Source organism: Podarcis tiliguerta (assembly GCF_965153285.1).
Source record: "Podarcis tiliguerta genome assembly, chromosome: 5".
Lineage (NCBI taxonomy): Eukaryota > Metazoa > Chordata > Lepidosauria > Squamata > Lacertidae > Podarcis > Podarcis tiliguerta.
In genome coordinates, this window is record NC_139538.1 from 7,102,522 (window position 1) to 7,117,162 (window position 14,641).

Below are 14,641 nucleotides of genomic sequence, written 5' to 3' on the forward strand. Positions count from 1 at the left end.
ACACAATCCACACGCAACCAATCTGTACGCATTTTCTTTTTGCACAATTTGTTCAGCTCCTACAAGGCACGGAGAGTGCAGAGGAACACAAATCCTGCCCCTCTCACCAATGCAAATCCAACTCAGTCGCTACCTGCTTTCTGAGTTTTCTGCCAGGAGTCGCCCACACTCTCTCAGGCGTAAGAGGTAGAAACTTGCTGTGATTCAAAAACAAAAGCTCAGAAGACCAGGAGCAGAATTCTGTGCCCAATGCTGCACTCCATGCTTTATCTGCGCTCAAACATCGATGTGGAACGCACACCGTCTCGCTCTATGGCTCCTTGGCAGCTGGCCTCCTCTAGACCTCTGAGCAACTGCTTCTTAGGGGGCATTAGAGATCCTCAATTCCATTCCACCATACAGGAGGGATTATCTCGGATCCAGGAAGGGTTGTGGCTCAATGGCAGAGCATCTCCTTTGAATGCAGAAGGTCTCAGGTTCAATCCCTGGGATCTCCAGGTAGGGCTAGGAGTGAACTTTGGAGAGCCAGTCACTGTATACAATACTGAGCTAGAAGGAACACAGTGGCTTGGCTCGGTATAAGACAGCTTCCTATATTCCGAGGTTCCCTGTAATTCACACCCTCCTTCCCTCCCAGCAAGGCACAGTTGCCCTTTGGGTCCTGCACCATCTACAGCTCTTGAGCACTGCAATGCTGGAAGAGTTGTGTTGCCCCAGGCAAATGATTCCCCAGCTTTAAAGGAAAGGGGACCTGGGGGTTGCTCCTGAAGTAGCCTTAAGCAGCTGTGAGTTAAAAGGAGAGGAATGGAACGGTGGGGTTGTGGTGGCAGTGAACTCCCTAAGCTGCCAGCTGTGGGCCACTCGTGCAGAGATAATGAATGCTCACCAAGCGGATGGAGCAGGAGCAAAAGCAGCACAAAGAAGCCGGGGAAGATGACTGGAGGTGTCACCTGGGGAGAAAGGATTGCAAACAGGTAGGGAAGCAAGTGGACCGCAGAAAGGAAGGGGCGGCTTGATGGCAATGGCGGAATGGAAGCTACCATGGAGATAGGTGCAAGTGGGGAGCAGGGGAAATGAATGGAGAGGCCACCAACAGGAGTCTTTCAGACGGGTCAGGCTCAACCCTATAAACCAGGAAGTGGGAACCTGTGGCCTTCAAGACGTTGTCGGACTCCCACTCCCATCAGCCCTGGCCAGCAGCTGTGTGGGATGTTTAAAGTGAAGCCAAACCACCAATTCATGTTTTGCTAGATAGGCATATGATAGGAGCTGAGTTTTCTTGTGAACTTGCAAGAGTTTATTAATTATTATTATTATTATTATTATTATTATTATTATTACCCCGCACATCTGGCTGGGTTTCCCCAGCCACTCTGGATGGCTTCCAACAAAATATTAAAATACAATAATCTTTTAAACATTAAAAGTTTCCCTAAACAGGGCTGCCTTCAGGTGTCTTCTAAAAGTCTGGTAGTTGTTTTTCTCTTTGACATCTGGTGGGAGGGCATTCCACAGGGTGGGTGCCACTACTGAGAAGGCCCTCTGCGTCATCCCCTGTAACTTGGCTTCTTGCAGCGAGGGAACCACTAGAAGGCCCTCGGCACTGGACCTCAGTGTCCAGGCAGTACGATGGGGTGGAGACGCTCCCTCAGGTATACTGGACCGAGGCCTGTGAGAGATGCTTCCACTGTGCCCTGACAGAGGGAGGGCATACCTATATATATTCTCCTACTTGCCTGGGAACACCCTCTTCCTCTGTCTCTTTCCACTCTGCCAGCAATGTGAGAGCCTCTACATCTTAAGCTAGACCTAAGTATGTCTTTGTAATTTAATTACCATTTTAAGCCTGCCTGAACAAAGCTGCCATATTTGTTGCTCTTCAACAGGTACCCAGAATGAGTAAATGTTATTTTTACCTTTGACAAAATTGAGTGATTGTTGTTTTAAGAGGGAGAAAAGAGAATTCAGCCTAACTTAAAGCATCCTGGATTACTTACAAGGCTAAAACTAGCCTATCTAAGCTTCCCTTTTAATCTGCCAAAGGATGTGCTCTAATGAACTCACAAACATGAAGAAGGAAGAATTATATCTAACAAATAAATCCCCTTGTAGCATCTGTTCACATCCCAGGCATGGCCAATGGTTGGGGATGATGAGATTTGGGCATCCAACAAGATCTGCAGATCTGCAGGTTCCCTAATGCAATCTTGGAAGATGTCTAGGGAGGCTCACAGCGGAGACAGTTCAAGCTTTGCTCTGCTCTGGTCATGGTCCCAACCACCTCCCAGAATCCTCTGCGACATCAAGGTGACCTGGTCTGCCTAGGGTGGCAAAAGCCCTCAACGGCCCTTGCTGTTGGAAAACCTAGCTAAGGCACGAGATACTAGGAAGTCTAATGGGATGGAGCCAGAATAACTGGGGAAGAGATGCCCAAGGAACATAGAGGTTCATTCCACCAGCTTCCTCACAATGTGTTACAGATCTAAAGGCCCACGCAAGGCAACACCAACTAAGGGCCTCCCTTGTAGGAGGACAGACAGCGCACACATGCACGACACAAGAAGCCATGAGCACTGGTTCATCGATCCAAGTGCCTTGCTCCTACCTTGGTCGTCGAAAGCGTGGGTGAGCTCGTGGCCCATCACAACGCCAATGCCTCCAAAGTTAAGGGCCCTCGAGGGAAGAAACAGAGAGAAAGCAAGAGGTTATGACCCTAGCAGGCCACCTTTGGTACACAGTTGATGAGAAGTAACGTGAGCTCATGTCTGAAATAACATTAAGGCCCCTTTGGACACAGCATCAAAGGGCTTAGGCGTCTTGCATCACACATTGTGTAGCACAGGAACATAGGACTTGACGGATGCTGCTGGGACTGCCAATTCCCATCAAAAATGGGCAACTGGCTGTTCTGGGTGGACCTGATGGGTGCTGGTGACTAAATATAATATCTGGAGTGCCACAGCTTCCCCATCCTTTATGTAACAAACATTTCTTCGGCTCCCCCCCCCCCTTTATTAAATATGGATCACCAAATATAGAGCCTCTCTTTTGTTTTCAAGTTGCGCAACGGCATTATTTCACACTATAAATAGATGCAAAATAGTGGAAGGAAGCCTGAAATTAAAGCCCTTCCTTTCCCCTTCCGGGAACGAGCACTGGCTAACTATAGGCCAATTATGGTGCAATTAAGTAATGCTGGGTCCCCTCTGATCAGGAAGCAATTACTGGGGCAGGAACCACAAGCAAGAGATTTCCAGTGGGAGGCGTCAGATGGCCTGGCACTGCAACTCCGCTGCAAGTGTGTGTGTGTGTGTGTGTGCCAGAAATAGCCACATACAGGAAGGCCACCATCATGTGCCCTTCTTGGTACGGATCTGCTTCCCCTCCCTGCAAGCTAGGCAGTTGCAGAGCAGAGAGGTCAAGTCTGAGCATGCCCAGCACACCACCACATCCTCCCCAGCCCCCCCCCCCCGCGCAAGCTTTCTTTTCCTACCAAACAATCAAAAGACCCAGACATACTTGGGGTGGTTGTGAGCGTAGAAAGGAGCCTGCAGAATTCCTGCAGGAAAGACAATGCCGTTCTTGGTGGGCAGGTAGTAAGCATTGACTGTCTGAGGGGTCATGCTCCACCTGGAGACGGAACAACAACAATAATTGGTTGGGAGGAGGCATTGTTTGTTCAGGACCACGGCTAGCAAATAAGACTGGAGGCTGGAAGACCCTAGAGAAGTGCTTCCCGACTTGGTGCCCTCCACTTGTTTTACACTACAGTTCCAATTTCAACATAACAAATTGTCAAACCGTATAATCACAAACATAGTTTTTTCCCCTCCCCCCTAGGACTTTCCTCAGCTCCTCTGTCTGATTTCTCTGCATGTTATAAAATTGTACATATCCTTACCTTATCTATCTGTCATGTTATCAACCAATAAATTTGTGTATGTTTCTTCAAAACCTGCCAAGGAGTCCAGTTCATTTTGTTGCCATTTTAAATAATTTGTGAAAAGCTCCCATTCTTCCTTAAAGTCACAGTTGTCCTTGTCCCGCAGTTTTACACTACAGTTCCCACCAGCCACAACCAGCGTGGCCACGTTGCCCTAAAGAATGAGATTTAGGCCTCAACTGCACCTTGCCTTTAAAGCACTATGATGTAGTTCCCAGGAATTGAGAGCTGTTAGGAGACCAGTGTCCCCCCTTGCAAAGTCTGGGAATCTGGGAAGAGGTTTTGACAGTTTCACCACTCCAGAAACAGTAGCTCTGTGACTCTCTGCACCCATAACACACTACAATTCCCGGCATTCTTCAGGGGGGACCCAGGGCTGTTGAAAGTGGTATGATACAGCGTTATAGTTCAGATGGGGCCTAAGAAATTGCAGAAATGACACGACAGCAGAGCTCTTTCTGGCCTATGCTGGTTGAAACTCCTTGCTTGAATGCCCTGTCCTGTGGAGAGGGAAAAACTCCCTTCATACGAAAAGCTAGCATGACAAGATGATGTTTAGCCTAGCCTCTCCCTGAGATGCTCGCTTTCCACATGCAGTGTGGGTGAGTTTGCTTGCTTTCGTGTGGGAAAGAATTCTTCGTGAAATCAGCCACCTTCAGTTGGATGTGATGCAATAAAAAATGGTTATTTGGTTGTGTGTGGATTTGAATTTTCTGGAAGTCTCGGCTTCATCCTGACCGACCCCTCCACGCCGTTCTCCTGTTCGAATTAAAACATGACCCTAAACTCAATCAATGTAAAACCAGGTCATTCCCATCTCCAACCCTCACCCCGTTTGCCTGCATTGAGGTCCAGTTCCTAGGCTGCAATCCTGACCGTGCCTACTCAGAAGTAAGCCACCTTGAAATTATTGAGAATTTGTTGTTGTTTAGTCGTTCAGTCGTGTCCGACTCTTCGTGACCCCATGGACCAGAGCACGCCAGGCACTCCTGTCTTCCACTGCCTCCCGCAGTTTGGTCAAACTCATGCTGGTAGCTTCGGGAACACTGTCCAACCACCTCGTCCTCTGTCGTCCCCTTCTCCTTGTGCCCTCCATCTTTCCCAGCATCAGGGTCTTTTCCAGGGAGTCTTCTCTTCTCATGAGGTGGCCAAAGTATTGGAGCCTCAGCTTCAGGATCTGTCCTTCCAGTGAGCACTCAGGGCTGATTTCCTTAAGAATGGACGCGTTTGATCTTCTTGCAGTCCATGGGACTCTCAAGAGTCTCCTCCAGCACCATAATTCAAAAGCGTCAATTCTTCGGCGATCAGCCTTCTTTATGGTCCAGCTCTCACTTCCATACATCACTACTGGGGAAACCATAGCTTTTACTATACGGACCTTTGTTGGCAAGGTGATGTCTCTGCTTTTTAAAATGCTGTCTAGGTTTGTCATTGCTTTCCTCCCAAGAAGCAGGCGTCTCTTAATTTCGTGGCTGCTGTTACTCCCAGGTAAATGGGATTAGGGTTACCACCCTAGTTATGTAAGTCTAAGGTGTTCTAAGATATTTTCAGAAGCAATCATTCTGGAACAGGATCAGCCCCAAGGTGATCTGAGTGTGGACCTTCCCCTCTCTATGACACTCTTTGTCAGGCTTGACACCAGTGACGCCATCTTGGGAGAGCTGGAGAAATTTAAAATGGCAGCAAGTGGGTGCACAGTGCCACTGCCAGGCAAGCCTTCTGCCAGGGGGCTGACCAATGAAGCACACTTTGCCAGGGGCCTCCTCAAATCTTCCCTATGCTCCACCAAGCTCTGACCCCCCCCCCCCGCCCTCCTTCTGCCATCTCTCAATGAATGAGGAGGGCAAGAAATGTATGGAGAGAAACCTTACTGGTCCCGGTTGGGGGGCTTCCTCAGCTGGTCTGCCATGAACCTGGCCGAGAAGTTGTAGAAGTTCAACATGTTCTGAAAGAAGGAGTCTTCTGAGACTTCGTACTAGAGAGAAGAGCAGAAAGGAGATGTCATGGACTTGCTGGACAAAGAGGAATGGAGGGAGGCACCAGCTGGCTAACCCCCCAAGGGAAGAAGGCTCAAAGCCCAGGGAGCGGTGGTGGGTCGATGATGAGCAGTCATAGGGAGCAGACTGGGAAGAGGATGTGTCAGAAGCTGAAGAGATAACAGGGCTTAGTGAGCAGGGTGAGTCTGTGCCAGAGAGAAGCAGAAGCAGGAGTGGAGGAAGGCCAAGAGGCAGAGATGAGTCTGACTGGTGAAGAAGCCAGGGTGTCTCACCTTTCTGCTGCGACAAGCTCCCGTGCCCCTGGTCTCCTAGAACCAGGAGAGGCATGAAGAGGGCGGAGCTGAGACAGGCACATTGGCGTAGTCTCAGATTGCTTGGGAAAGACCTGGGAGAGGAGGAGATTGAGGCAGCCATGGGAAGGTGAGGATCTTCAGCCTCCACAACTGCCCCATAGGGGCAAGACCTACTGAGAAGAGTTGCTTTGCTCCCTGGGCCTTTGAGGAGGGTGCTGAGTGGGATCAGCATGTAGTGTGATCTGGGTAAGAGGGAGTCCTAAGGGCTGGGAACACAGGCCTGGAGGAAAACATTTGGCCCCCAGGCCCAAGGTCCCCCACCCCTGGGATAACACGATCAACTTAATTTTTATTACTAGAACCCAAAGACCCAATGGCTGGGGACAGCTCAAAAACAATGGACAACGCAAGGGGTACAGATGCCAAATGCCAGCTGCACTTGATGAACTGCAGACAATGGAATGCTCATGAATACCTGCCTCCTAATAATCATGAATGATAATGTTATGCTTGCACTCAGGTAGGTTCATATGGAGAGAATCAGTCCTTGAGGTAACAATTGTTTCCTAAGATTTTTTTATTTTTAATTTGCAACTGGTGTAAGGTTTGAGAAGAGACTTGTGTAGGGGAGATGGTTGAGCACAAGAAGCTAAATCTGCTTGCGTGGCTCCCCTCCACAACTGTATGTGGGATGTAATCCACTGGGAGCAGTCAAGTACAACATTCCATGTTTTGCTAGAGTGGACATGCAAGGGAATGTTTGGTCCAGCCAGTCGAAACTTCCTGTTCCTCCTGGCCTGGAGAATCCTTCCTTGCATGTGACTAGTAGGTGGGCGTTACCTTTCCAGACCAGGTAAAAGGCCAAGTCACACAGCTACCTTCTCTCTTTTCGACCTTCCTGTTTGTCCTGCCTGCTTTCTGCATCACCTGGACTGTACTGCTGGCTGCCAACCAGCAGTCCCCCATCTCCCACATGGGGTAAACCTGTTTGTACACATTTGTAACTTTAAGCCTAAAGTCTGCCTTCAGGGATCACACTGTGCTTTGCCTGATCGTGAGTAAAACTACTTTTTGTTACTTATGAATAAGACCGTTGTGTCTTTATTCCTTTAGGAGGGATTCAAAGGGGTCTTACCAGGAATATTAGAACATATCTCAATCTGGGCAAGCCAGATTGAATTGTTTGTTGTCTTAAGAAACTCACATGAGTTTGCAACCAGCTTTCTGCTGTGTAAGAAGGGGAATGCACTCAGCTAAGTGAAGAAACTTGCTAGCGCAAGTTAGGAAGGATATTAATAAACAATATATCCTCTCCTGCCACCCTCAGCATTCCCACACTGTATTTTCCCATTATTCTTTCCAAAGAACAGAAGGCCATTGAAGTGAAACTTTGGGGACCTCTGCTGGCATGCAGCAAGTTAACAGCTACCCAGAGCATGATGCATTAAGTGGGTGGGATAATGCAGACATCTGGCCAATGGCTATCAGAGCAGCCAGGCAGGTGTTCAAGAAATAGACAAGGCTGAGAAAACCCACACTTCTTTTGAGATCAAACTGCCCACCAGGAGGCTGCTTAGCTGCAGAGGGCCTTCTCACTAGTGGCACCCGCCCTGTGGAATGCCTCCCACCAGATGTCAAAGAGAAGAACAACTACCAGACTTTTAGAAGACATCTTAAGGCAGCCCTGTTTAGGGAAGGTTTCAATGTTTAACAGACCACTGGATTTTAATATTTTGTTGGAAGCCGCCCAGAGTGGCTGGGGAAACCCAGCCAGATGGGTGGGGTATAAATAATAAATTATTATTATTATTATTATTAGAAATGTTGTCGCTGTATATTTTCTGGAATTGGAAATGGTCATTAGTCTGATGTGTCAGTGAGCAACCTGCAGCAACCTTTTGCTCTTAAACAGTTCAAAATTCACTAAAAAAAGGAGTCCTGGGTACTCTGTGGACAATCCAGTATTGCCTCTCAGCCTATTGGCTAAGATCAAGTGTAATGTTTGATATCTGATAAGTCCTCTATTTGAGGATTACACATTAAATGGGTTTTTGGAAATGGGAGATGGAACAGGGACTTCATGCATTGACCATGTGTGGCAGTATCTCCAGGACTGCTGCATCTCTCTTGTAGGGGAGATTATTTCTGTTTCAAAAAACAGATGATAAATAATGGAAACCATGGAATAGTCCTCTTTAGAATTATAGGTCACCTGTGTGTGTGTGTGTGTGAGAGAGAGAGAGAGAGAGAGAGAGAGAGAGATCTCCTAACATTAGAACTTGGTGACATCCAATGAATGTTGGAAGATTCAGGACAGAAAAAAGGAAGGACTTCTTCATGCAGCACATAGTTAAACTATGGAACTCACTGCCACAGGATGGCCACTAACTTGGATGCAGGTAATTAATTACTATACCACCCTTCTTCACAGGTGGTGAACCTTCACGAGGCCTGCAGGTATAGGGTGGTATACAAATTGAACAAATCATCATCATCTCAGGGAAGTTTGCAGAATAAAATACAGTACAAGGCAAAAACACAAGCAACTAGTTAAAACAAAGCAATACCCCCACTTCTCACAAACACATCTTAAAGCCTGTAGAATATTACTCTTACCCCATCATAGACATCGTCCAGCTCCTTGTCATCAAGGATGAACTCCGGGAAGCCGATCATGTCGTAAATGGAGTCAGCCTGCAGAGAAAGGAAAGCATGGGCAGCCGAGGCTTGCAGGCTGCACAACTGCAATAAAGGGTTGGGGTGAGGAGGAGGGAACAGGCTGTGCAGGTGGCGCCACATGCAGCTGGTAAAATCTGCAGTTGCCACCTCCCAATGGCTGGCAAACATGGAACCTCCATGCTCAGAGGTAGTCTGTCTCCAAACAGCAAGAGGAGACACAACCAGGGATAGCCATTGCTTTCATGCTCTACTTGAGGCTTAGGCTCAACCTATCAGAAGGACTGCATTCTCCCACACGGACCTTCCCATATCTAAGTTCTCATAATGTAAAATACACAGTCATTAGGACGAGAAACTTCCTTTAAAAATTAAAGCCATGATTGTCAGGAATCCGAAGTCGGCAGCAAATAAATATCTGGGGCACCTTCTCTTTAGCGGCTTGTTTCGTCTTCTCATCCATCCAGTCCAGATGGTCCAGCGATTCCTCGAAAGCAGTGCGTATCTCAGCAATCATGTCCTCTGCCTGAAGGAAAAGACATAAGAAGTCTATGGAAAGGGCATCAGTGTGTTCCCCTTCACTCATCTCATCTCCAGCTTGTCATCACCAGAATACCGTCTCATTCACTATACGCCCAATTAATCGCTGTGCTCTTCAGGTGAGGACATCCTGTGAATACCAGCCTATTGGGAAGTTGTTCTGCACCATGGGTAGCCTTGCCCAAACATGAAAGTGGTTAGCAGCTGCTGAAAACAATGCAATGAAGGTGTCTGCATAATATCAATAGGCAGGGAGTTCCAGAGAGTTGGTGCTGGGTGGAGCACGAGACTCTTAATCTCAAGGTTGTGGGTTCAAGCCTCATGTTGGGTAGATGACCCTCAAGGTCCCTTCCAACTCTACAAATGACTGATTCCTTGCAGGTTAAATGTCGTTCCGCGATTGTTTCTGCATGTAAGTTCCATCCTTCCTGAGAAGGATGAGCAGAGCAGCTATAGGTGGTTTCAGGTTGAGTGACAGCGTGGCAGGTTGTGGGGAGGGAAGGAGCTGCTTAACCCTCCCCTTCCCGGCTGTGGCTACTGCATCCTGTCCCCAGCTGCTTTTCTCCCAGGGAAGAAAAATATGTAGGGGGCCACATACAGCGCATGCACAGGAGAACTTGTCATCACGGGGTATTGTTAAAGGCAGGGACATACAGAGGGCAGCTTTGTCGACATGCCTGGGGATACTCACAATCTCCTTGCTGTGCCGGTCGAAGGTGGCTTTTACGAACAGAGCCCCCAGGGCAAAGCCCAAAGTGTCATCAGTGTTGGAGATGCAAGTTTGCCAGCGGGGGGTGCAGGACTCCAGAGAAACGAGAGAGAACGAGACATAAGTAGGACAGCCCATGTGGTGCTGTGGTTAAGAGTCTTGTACCTCTTCACCTAAGGGGTGCGGGTGGCGCTGTGGTTAAACCACAGAGTCTAGGACTTGCCGATCAGAAGGTCAGCGGTTCAGAAGGTCAGACGGGGTGAGCTCCTGTTGCTCAGTCCCTGCTCCTGCCAACCTAGCAGTTTGAAAGCACGTCAAAGTGCAAGTAGATAAATAGGTACCACTCTGGCGGCAAAGTACAAGTAGATAAATAGGTACCGCTCTGGCGGGAAGGTAAACGGCATTTCCGTGCGCTGCTCTGGTTCGCCAGAAGCGGTGTAGTCATGCTGGCCACACGACCTGGAAGCTGTACGCTGGCTCCCTTGGCCAATAAAGCGAGATGAGCGCCGCAACCCCAGAGTTGGTCATGACTGGACCTAATGGTCAGGGGTCCTTTTACCTTTATCTTAACCTTTACCTCTTCACCTAATCTACCTAATACTCTAAAATATCCTTAGAGGCAGGATATTAATGCAATAATAAAAAATAAGTAAGTAAGGGGGAGCAGAGCTGGGCGTGTGTGTTGCTCTGTAAAACACTGGTTGGCTGAGGATCCTGCCCCAACAAACAACAGGCCTTTCCCCAAACAAACAGCTGGTTAGGTGGGCTGCAGCTGGTTCTCATACTACCTAACCAGGACGCCTGGGGTGCCGACAGCTCCAGAGGCCTACAAATCAAATCAATCCTTAGATGCAGCCCCAAAGGAAGATTCGCTTACCTTCTTGGTACCATACAGGGTCTCCAAAAGCTTCTCCTGGGCTGCCTCAAACCGCTGATCCAGGCTGGAAGCTGTCTTCTGGACCAGGTTCCAGATCATGTAATTGTTCAGGACGCTCAAAGACGGAAAAGAAAGAAAAGAGGACCCAGTTGAGATGCAGGATTGGTGGCCAATGGGCTGGAGTGCTCCCTACCCTCTGCAAAGCTCAGACACTCTCCTCCCAGCTGCTTATCTATGGGAAAGTGCAGCTGTAGGCTTAGATCCTACTTGGGCTGGGCACCTGCATGCCTCAAACCCAAGTGCCACCTGCACCATGCTGAGGAAAGTTGGAAGAAAGATACCTGGGGTTGTACTTGGATGACCCTCGCAGTCCCTTCCAGCTCTACAATCCTATGGTTCAAAAGCTCCAGATTTTCATATAATCTGAGAGGCTACACTGGGCTGACAGAGACTGATGATCGGAAAGACTTGAGCAAAAAACCTGCTTCCGCAAAAGATCGGATTTTTTAAGCGATGGGAGAATGCACTGGGAAATATGGGGTAACACTTGCTTTGATGCATCATCATGTAACTTTCGTTCAAGCAAATGATCAAAAAATGAATGCTCATTAAATAGCCGGTATTGCCTAATCTCCCTGCAAACAAATCAGGAGGAGTGCTCAGTAAAGAAGTCATCTGGGAGCATTTATTGTGCTTTCTCACATTGCCTGCATGCATGTGGGGTACTGAAGGGGAAGGGGAGGAATAGGACAGGAATGCAAAACAGTATTTTTTATACTGCCCTCCATCCAAAGATCACAGGGCAGTTTACAATATAAAAACGCAAAAATGCAAAACTTAGTAACAAACAAAAACAATATCCACCCCCACCCCAAGTTTAGAAAGCCATAGGTTGTTTAATTAGCCAAAGGACTGGGAGAAGAGGAATGATATTGCCTGGTGCCTAAAGGCTCCCTGGGGAAAGAATTCCACAAGCGGGGAGCCACTGAAGAAAAAGCCCTGTTCTCATGTTGCTACGCTCTATACTTCTTTGGGAGGAGGCACACACAGAAGGGCCTCAGGTGATGGTCACAGGGTCCAGGTTGGTTGATATGGGGAGAAGTGGTCGTTGAGGTAATAATTATGCTTTCTACGGTTGTTGTTGTTGTTTGCAAATAGCATAAAGTTTGAGAAGGGACCTGTGTAGGGGAGATGGTTAAGTACAAGGAGCTAAATCTACTTGCATGGCTCCCCTCCACACTCATTGCAAATTCCTTTTTGAGCTGCTTTTTCCTTCACAAAGAGGTGACACATAATAGCACTCTGGGTAGAATGAAACAGAGCGTATGTTGATGTTTAGTAAAAGCTGGGTTGCCGTGGGATAAGGGCACACCACTGTGTAGAGCGCCAAAACACACTTGCATCGTGCATATGTGGGCAGGCATTGTAAACAGCCATGACGAATGCCCCATTAGCTGCAAACCTTGCCTACGATCTAATCTGGTTCCTGAGCCTTCGCTAGTAAACACTCACAGAGCTGTGAGCTTTGCCACATTCTAAAAGAGGCCGCTGCGCCAGAGGCGCCAGAGGTTGATTCAGCCAAAACCAAAGCATACCAAGGATGCTGAAATCTGTGGCCTCCACTTGTTGTCAGACTACAACTCCCATCATCTATGACCACTGGCCATTCTGTGGTATACAATCAGATCAAAACAAGGGTCAAAGTAAAAGTGCAGGCGAGCCCTTAATTGCTGTTCTATGGTTCAACCTGACTTGTCAAATGGAGGTTGCTGTTTTCGGATTTTCTGATAGAATTCCATTGTGGTGTTTTATTCTTTTAAATTGTACACCTGCCCTGGGAACGGGGCTGCTCAAACATATTCTAAATCAATCTCACAGCAGCACAATATTCTGTACCCAGCATTACAGGCAGAGAATATATCTGAGGCCACTGAGCCAAGGTGCAGGAGCAGATTGCATCCAGGCCTTCTGGGCATGAAGAAACACACAAACGAACAAATGAACACACACAGGCATTGTGTTCCTGCTGCATCCCCACCTCCTGGTACCTTTTGTCGGTGTTATTGATAAGCTGGGACACCTGCTGCAAATATTCCCTGCCATAAACCACCACAGGCTCAGCCTCGGTTAGCTCTAGTGGTGAGAGGAAGTAGGAGATGAAGTCTAGCCAGTCAATGGCAGGGGCAAGAACCTGCAGAAAACAAGAAGAAACCTAAAACTTAGAAATAAATTTAGCTTTAAGCGAAAAGGAACTGGTGAGGCTGCCTGGTTGGCCACACCTTCTGACCAGTTTTTCACTCCCATTCTGCAGATGCTAGAAACTCATGCCTTGTGAGTTATATTCCAAAAAGCAGAGGAGGCTGGAGATGCATCTGTGTAACTGCTGAATTCTGTATTTTAAAAACATCTGGCGGGGGCTCCGTCATCTGTAACCCAGCTGACCTTAGTGCATAGCAGAGCCTAATCCAATGACGTCTGCAACGTGATCTGTCCGTCTTAAGTTATGTCACATCTGCAGCATACATTCTTCTTTTTTCATGAAATAAATTTTTATTTGATTTTCAAAAATATAAACATACAACAAAACCAATTCTGAATCCAAATGTCGAGATGATTCTGAATCTCCTGACTTTCCCCCTTCACTTCCATGGGCCCTATTAATCCTATTTTTAACTGCATATCACTACTTCTCCAGTTTTTTATCTTCCTAAGTTATTCATACATACTGTTACATTACAAGCGCATTTAAAATCCTGCCAGGGTTTTAACCTGCTTACAATAATCTTGTATATACATTATAAACTTTCCCCATTCTGTTTTAAAGATCTTGTCTTCTTGATTCCCAGTTAATTTTGCCAAGTTGTCTATCAACTTAGTTTGCCATTCTTCTCTGGTCGGGGTTTGTCCCTTCTTTCCATCTCTGGGCTAGTAACGTTCATGCAGCTGTTGTCGCGTACATGAACAGTTTTTTCTGGTCCTTTGGGATCTCGGTACCTATGCATCTGCAGCATACATTCAAAACACATCGCTCTCCCTAAAGAATCCTGGGAACTGTAGTTTGCTGCGGGTGCTGGAAACTGTAGCCCTGTGAGGGCGTAAGCTACAGTTCCCAGGATTCTTTAGGGGAAGGCCTTGAATGTTAAAAGTGGTACAAACGTGCTTTAAATGCGCAGTGCAGATGCAACAAACTTTGCAACTTCACCGAGCCACCTCCTTGGCACACATCCCCTTCCAGTTTTGCCCAAAACCCAGGCTAATGTTCTGCAGGACTCAAAAGCTTGCTCCCTACCTGCAACACTTTGGTTTGCTGCCATATGCCCGATTGCAAACGTGATTATTTGGGTGGTGGCAGAAATGAACTCTGCATGATGCCTGATTTCCTTCACATTAGTCCTGTATATGTCCTGGCAATCGGCTCCAGCACCAAAGACAAGTTCTGGGGCCAAGTCCTGAGCGAGATGCTGGGCGCGTGAGTGAGCAGTAAGTGATTTCTCTTCCTTGCCTCAGTTTACAGCCCTGTCCTGATGCAGACCCGCCCCCCGCCCCCCATAGCAAGGGACCAGTTTGTTGGCTCCTGGTTCCTTTCCCCCAGGGACCAAATCCAGC

General features: G+C 47.7%; 1 protein-coding gene across 2 annotated transcripts in view; it reads right to left on the bottom strand.

The window, feature by feature from the left end:
* The window catches only part of ECE2 (endothelin converting enzyme 2), a 48,796-nt gene that overhangs the window by 5,706 nt on the left and 28,449 nt on the right, over positions 1–14,641 (bottom strand). For both annotated transcript variants that reach the window (XM_083442094.1, XM_083442095.1), the window contains exons 9-16: positions 13,084–13,226; positions 11,036–11,150; positions 10,141–10,251; positions 9,337–9,435; positions 8,850–8,927; positions 5,815–5,918; positions 3,520–3,630; positions 2,606–2,673 (exon numbers count right to left, since the gene is read on the bottom strand). In XM_083442094.1, coding sequence (XP_083298220.1) covers positions 2,606–2,673; positions 3,520–3,630; positions 5,815–5,918; positions 8,850–8,927; positions 9,337–9,435; positions 10,141–10,251; positions 11,036–11,150; positions 13,084–13,226 — 829 coding nt within the window. The remainder of the gene's footprint in view (positions 1–2,605; positions 2,674–3,519; positions 3,631–5,814; positions 5,919–8,849; positions 8,928–9,336; positions 9,436–10,140; positions 10,252–11,035; positions 11,151–13,083; positions 13,227–14,641) is intronic.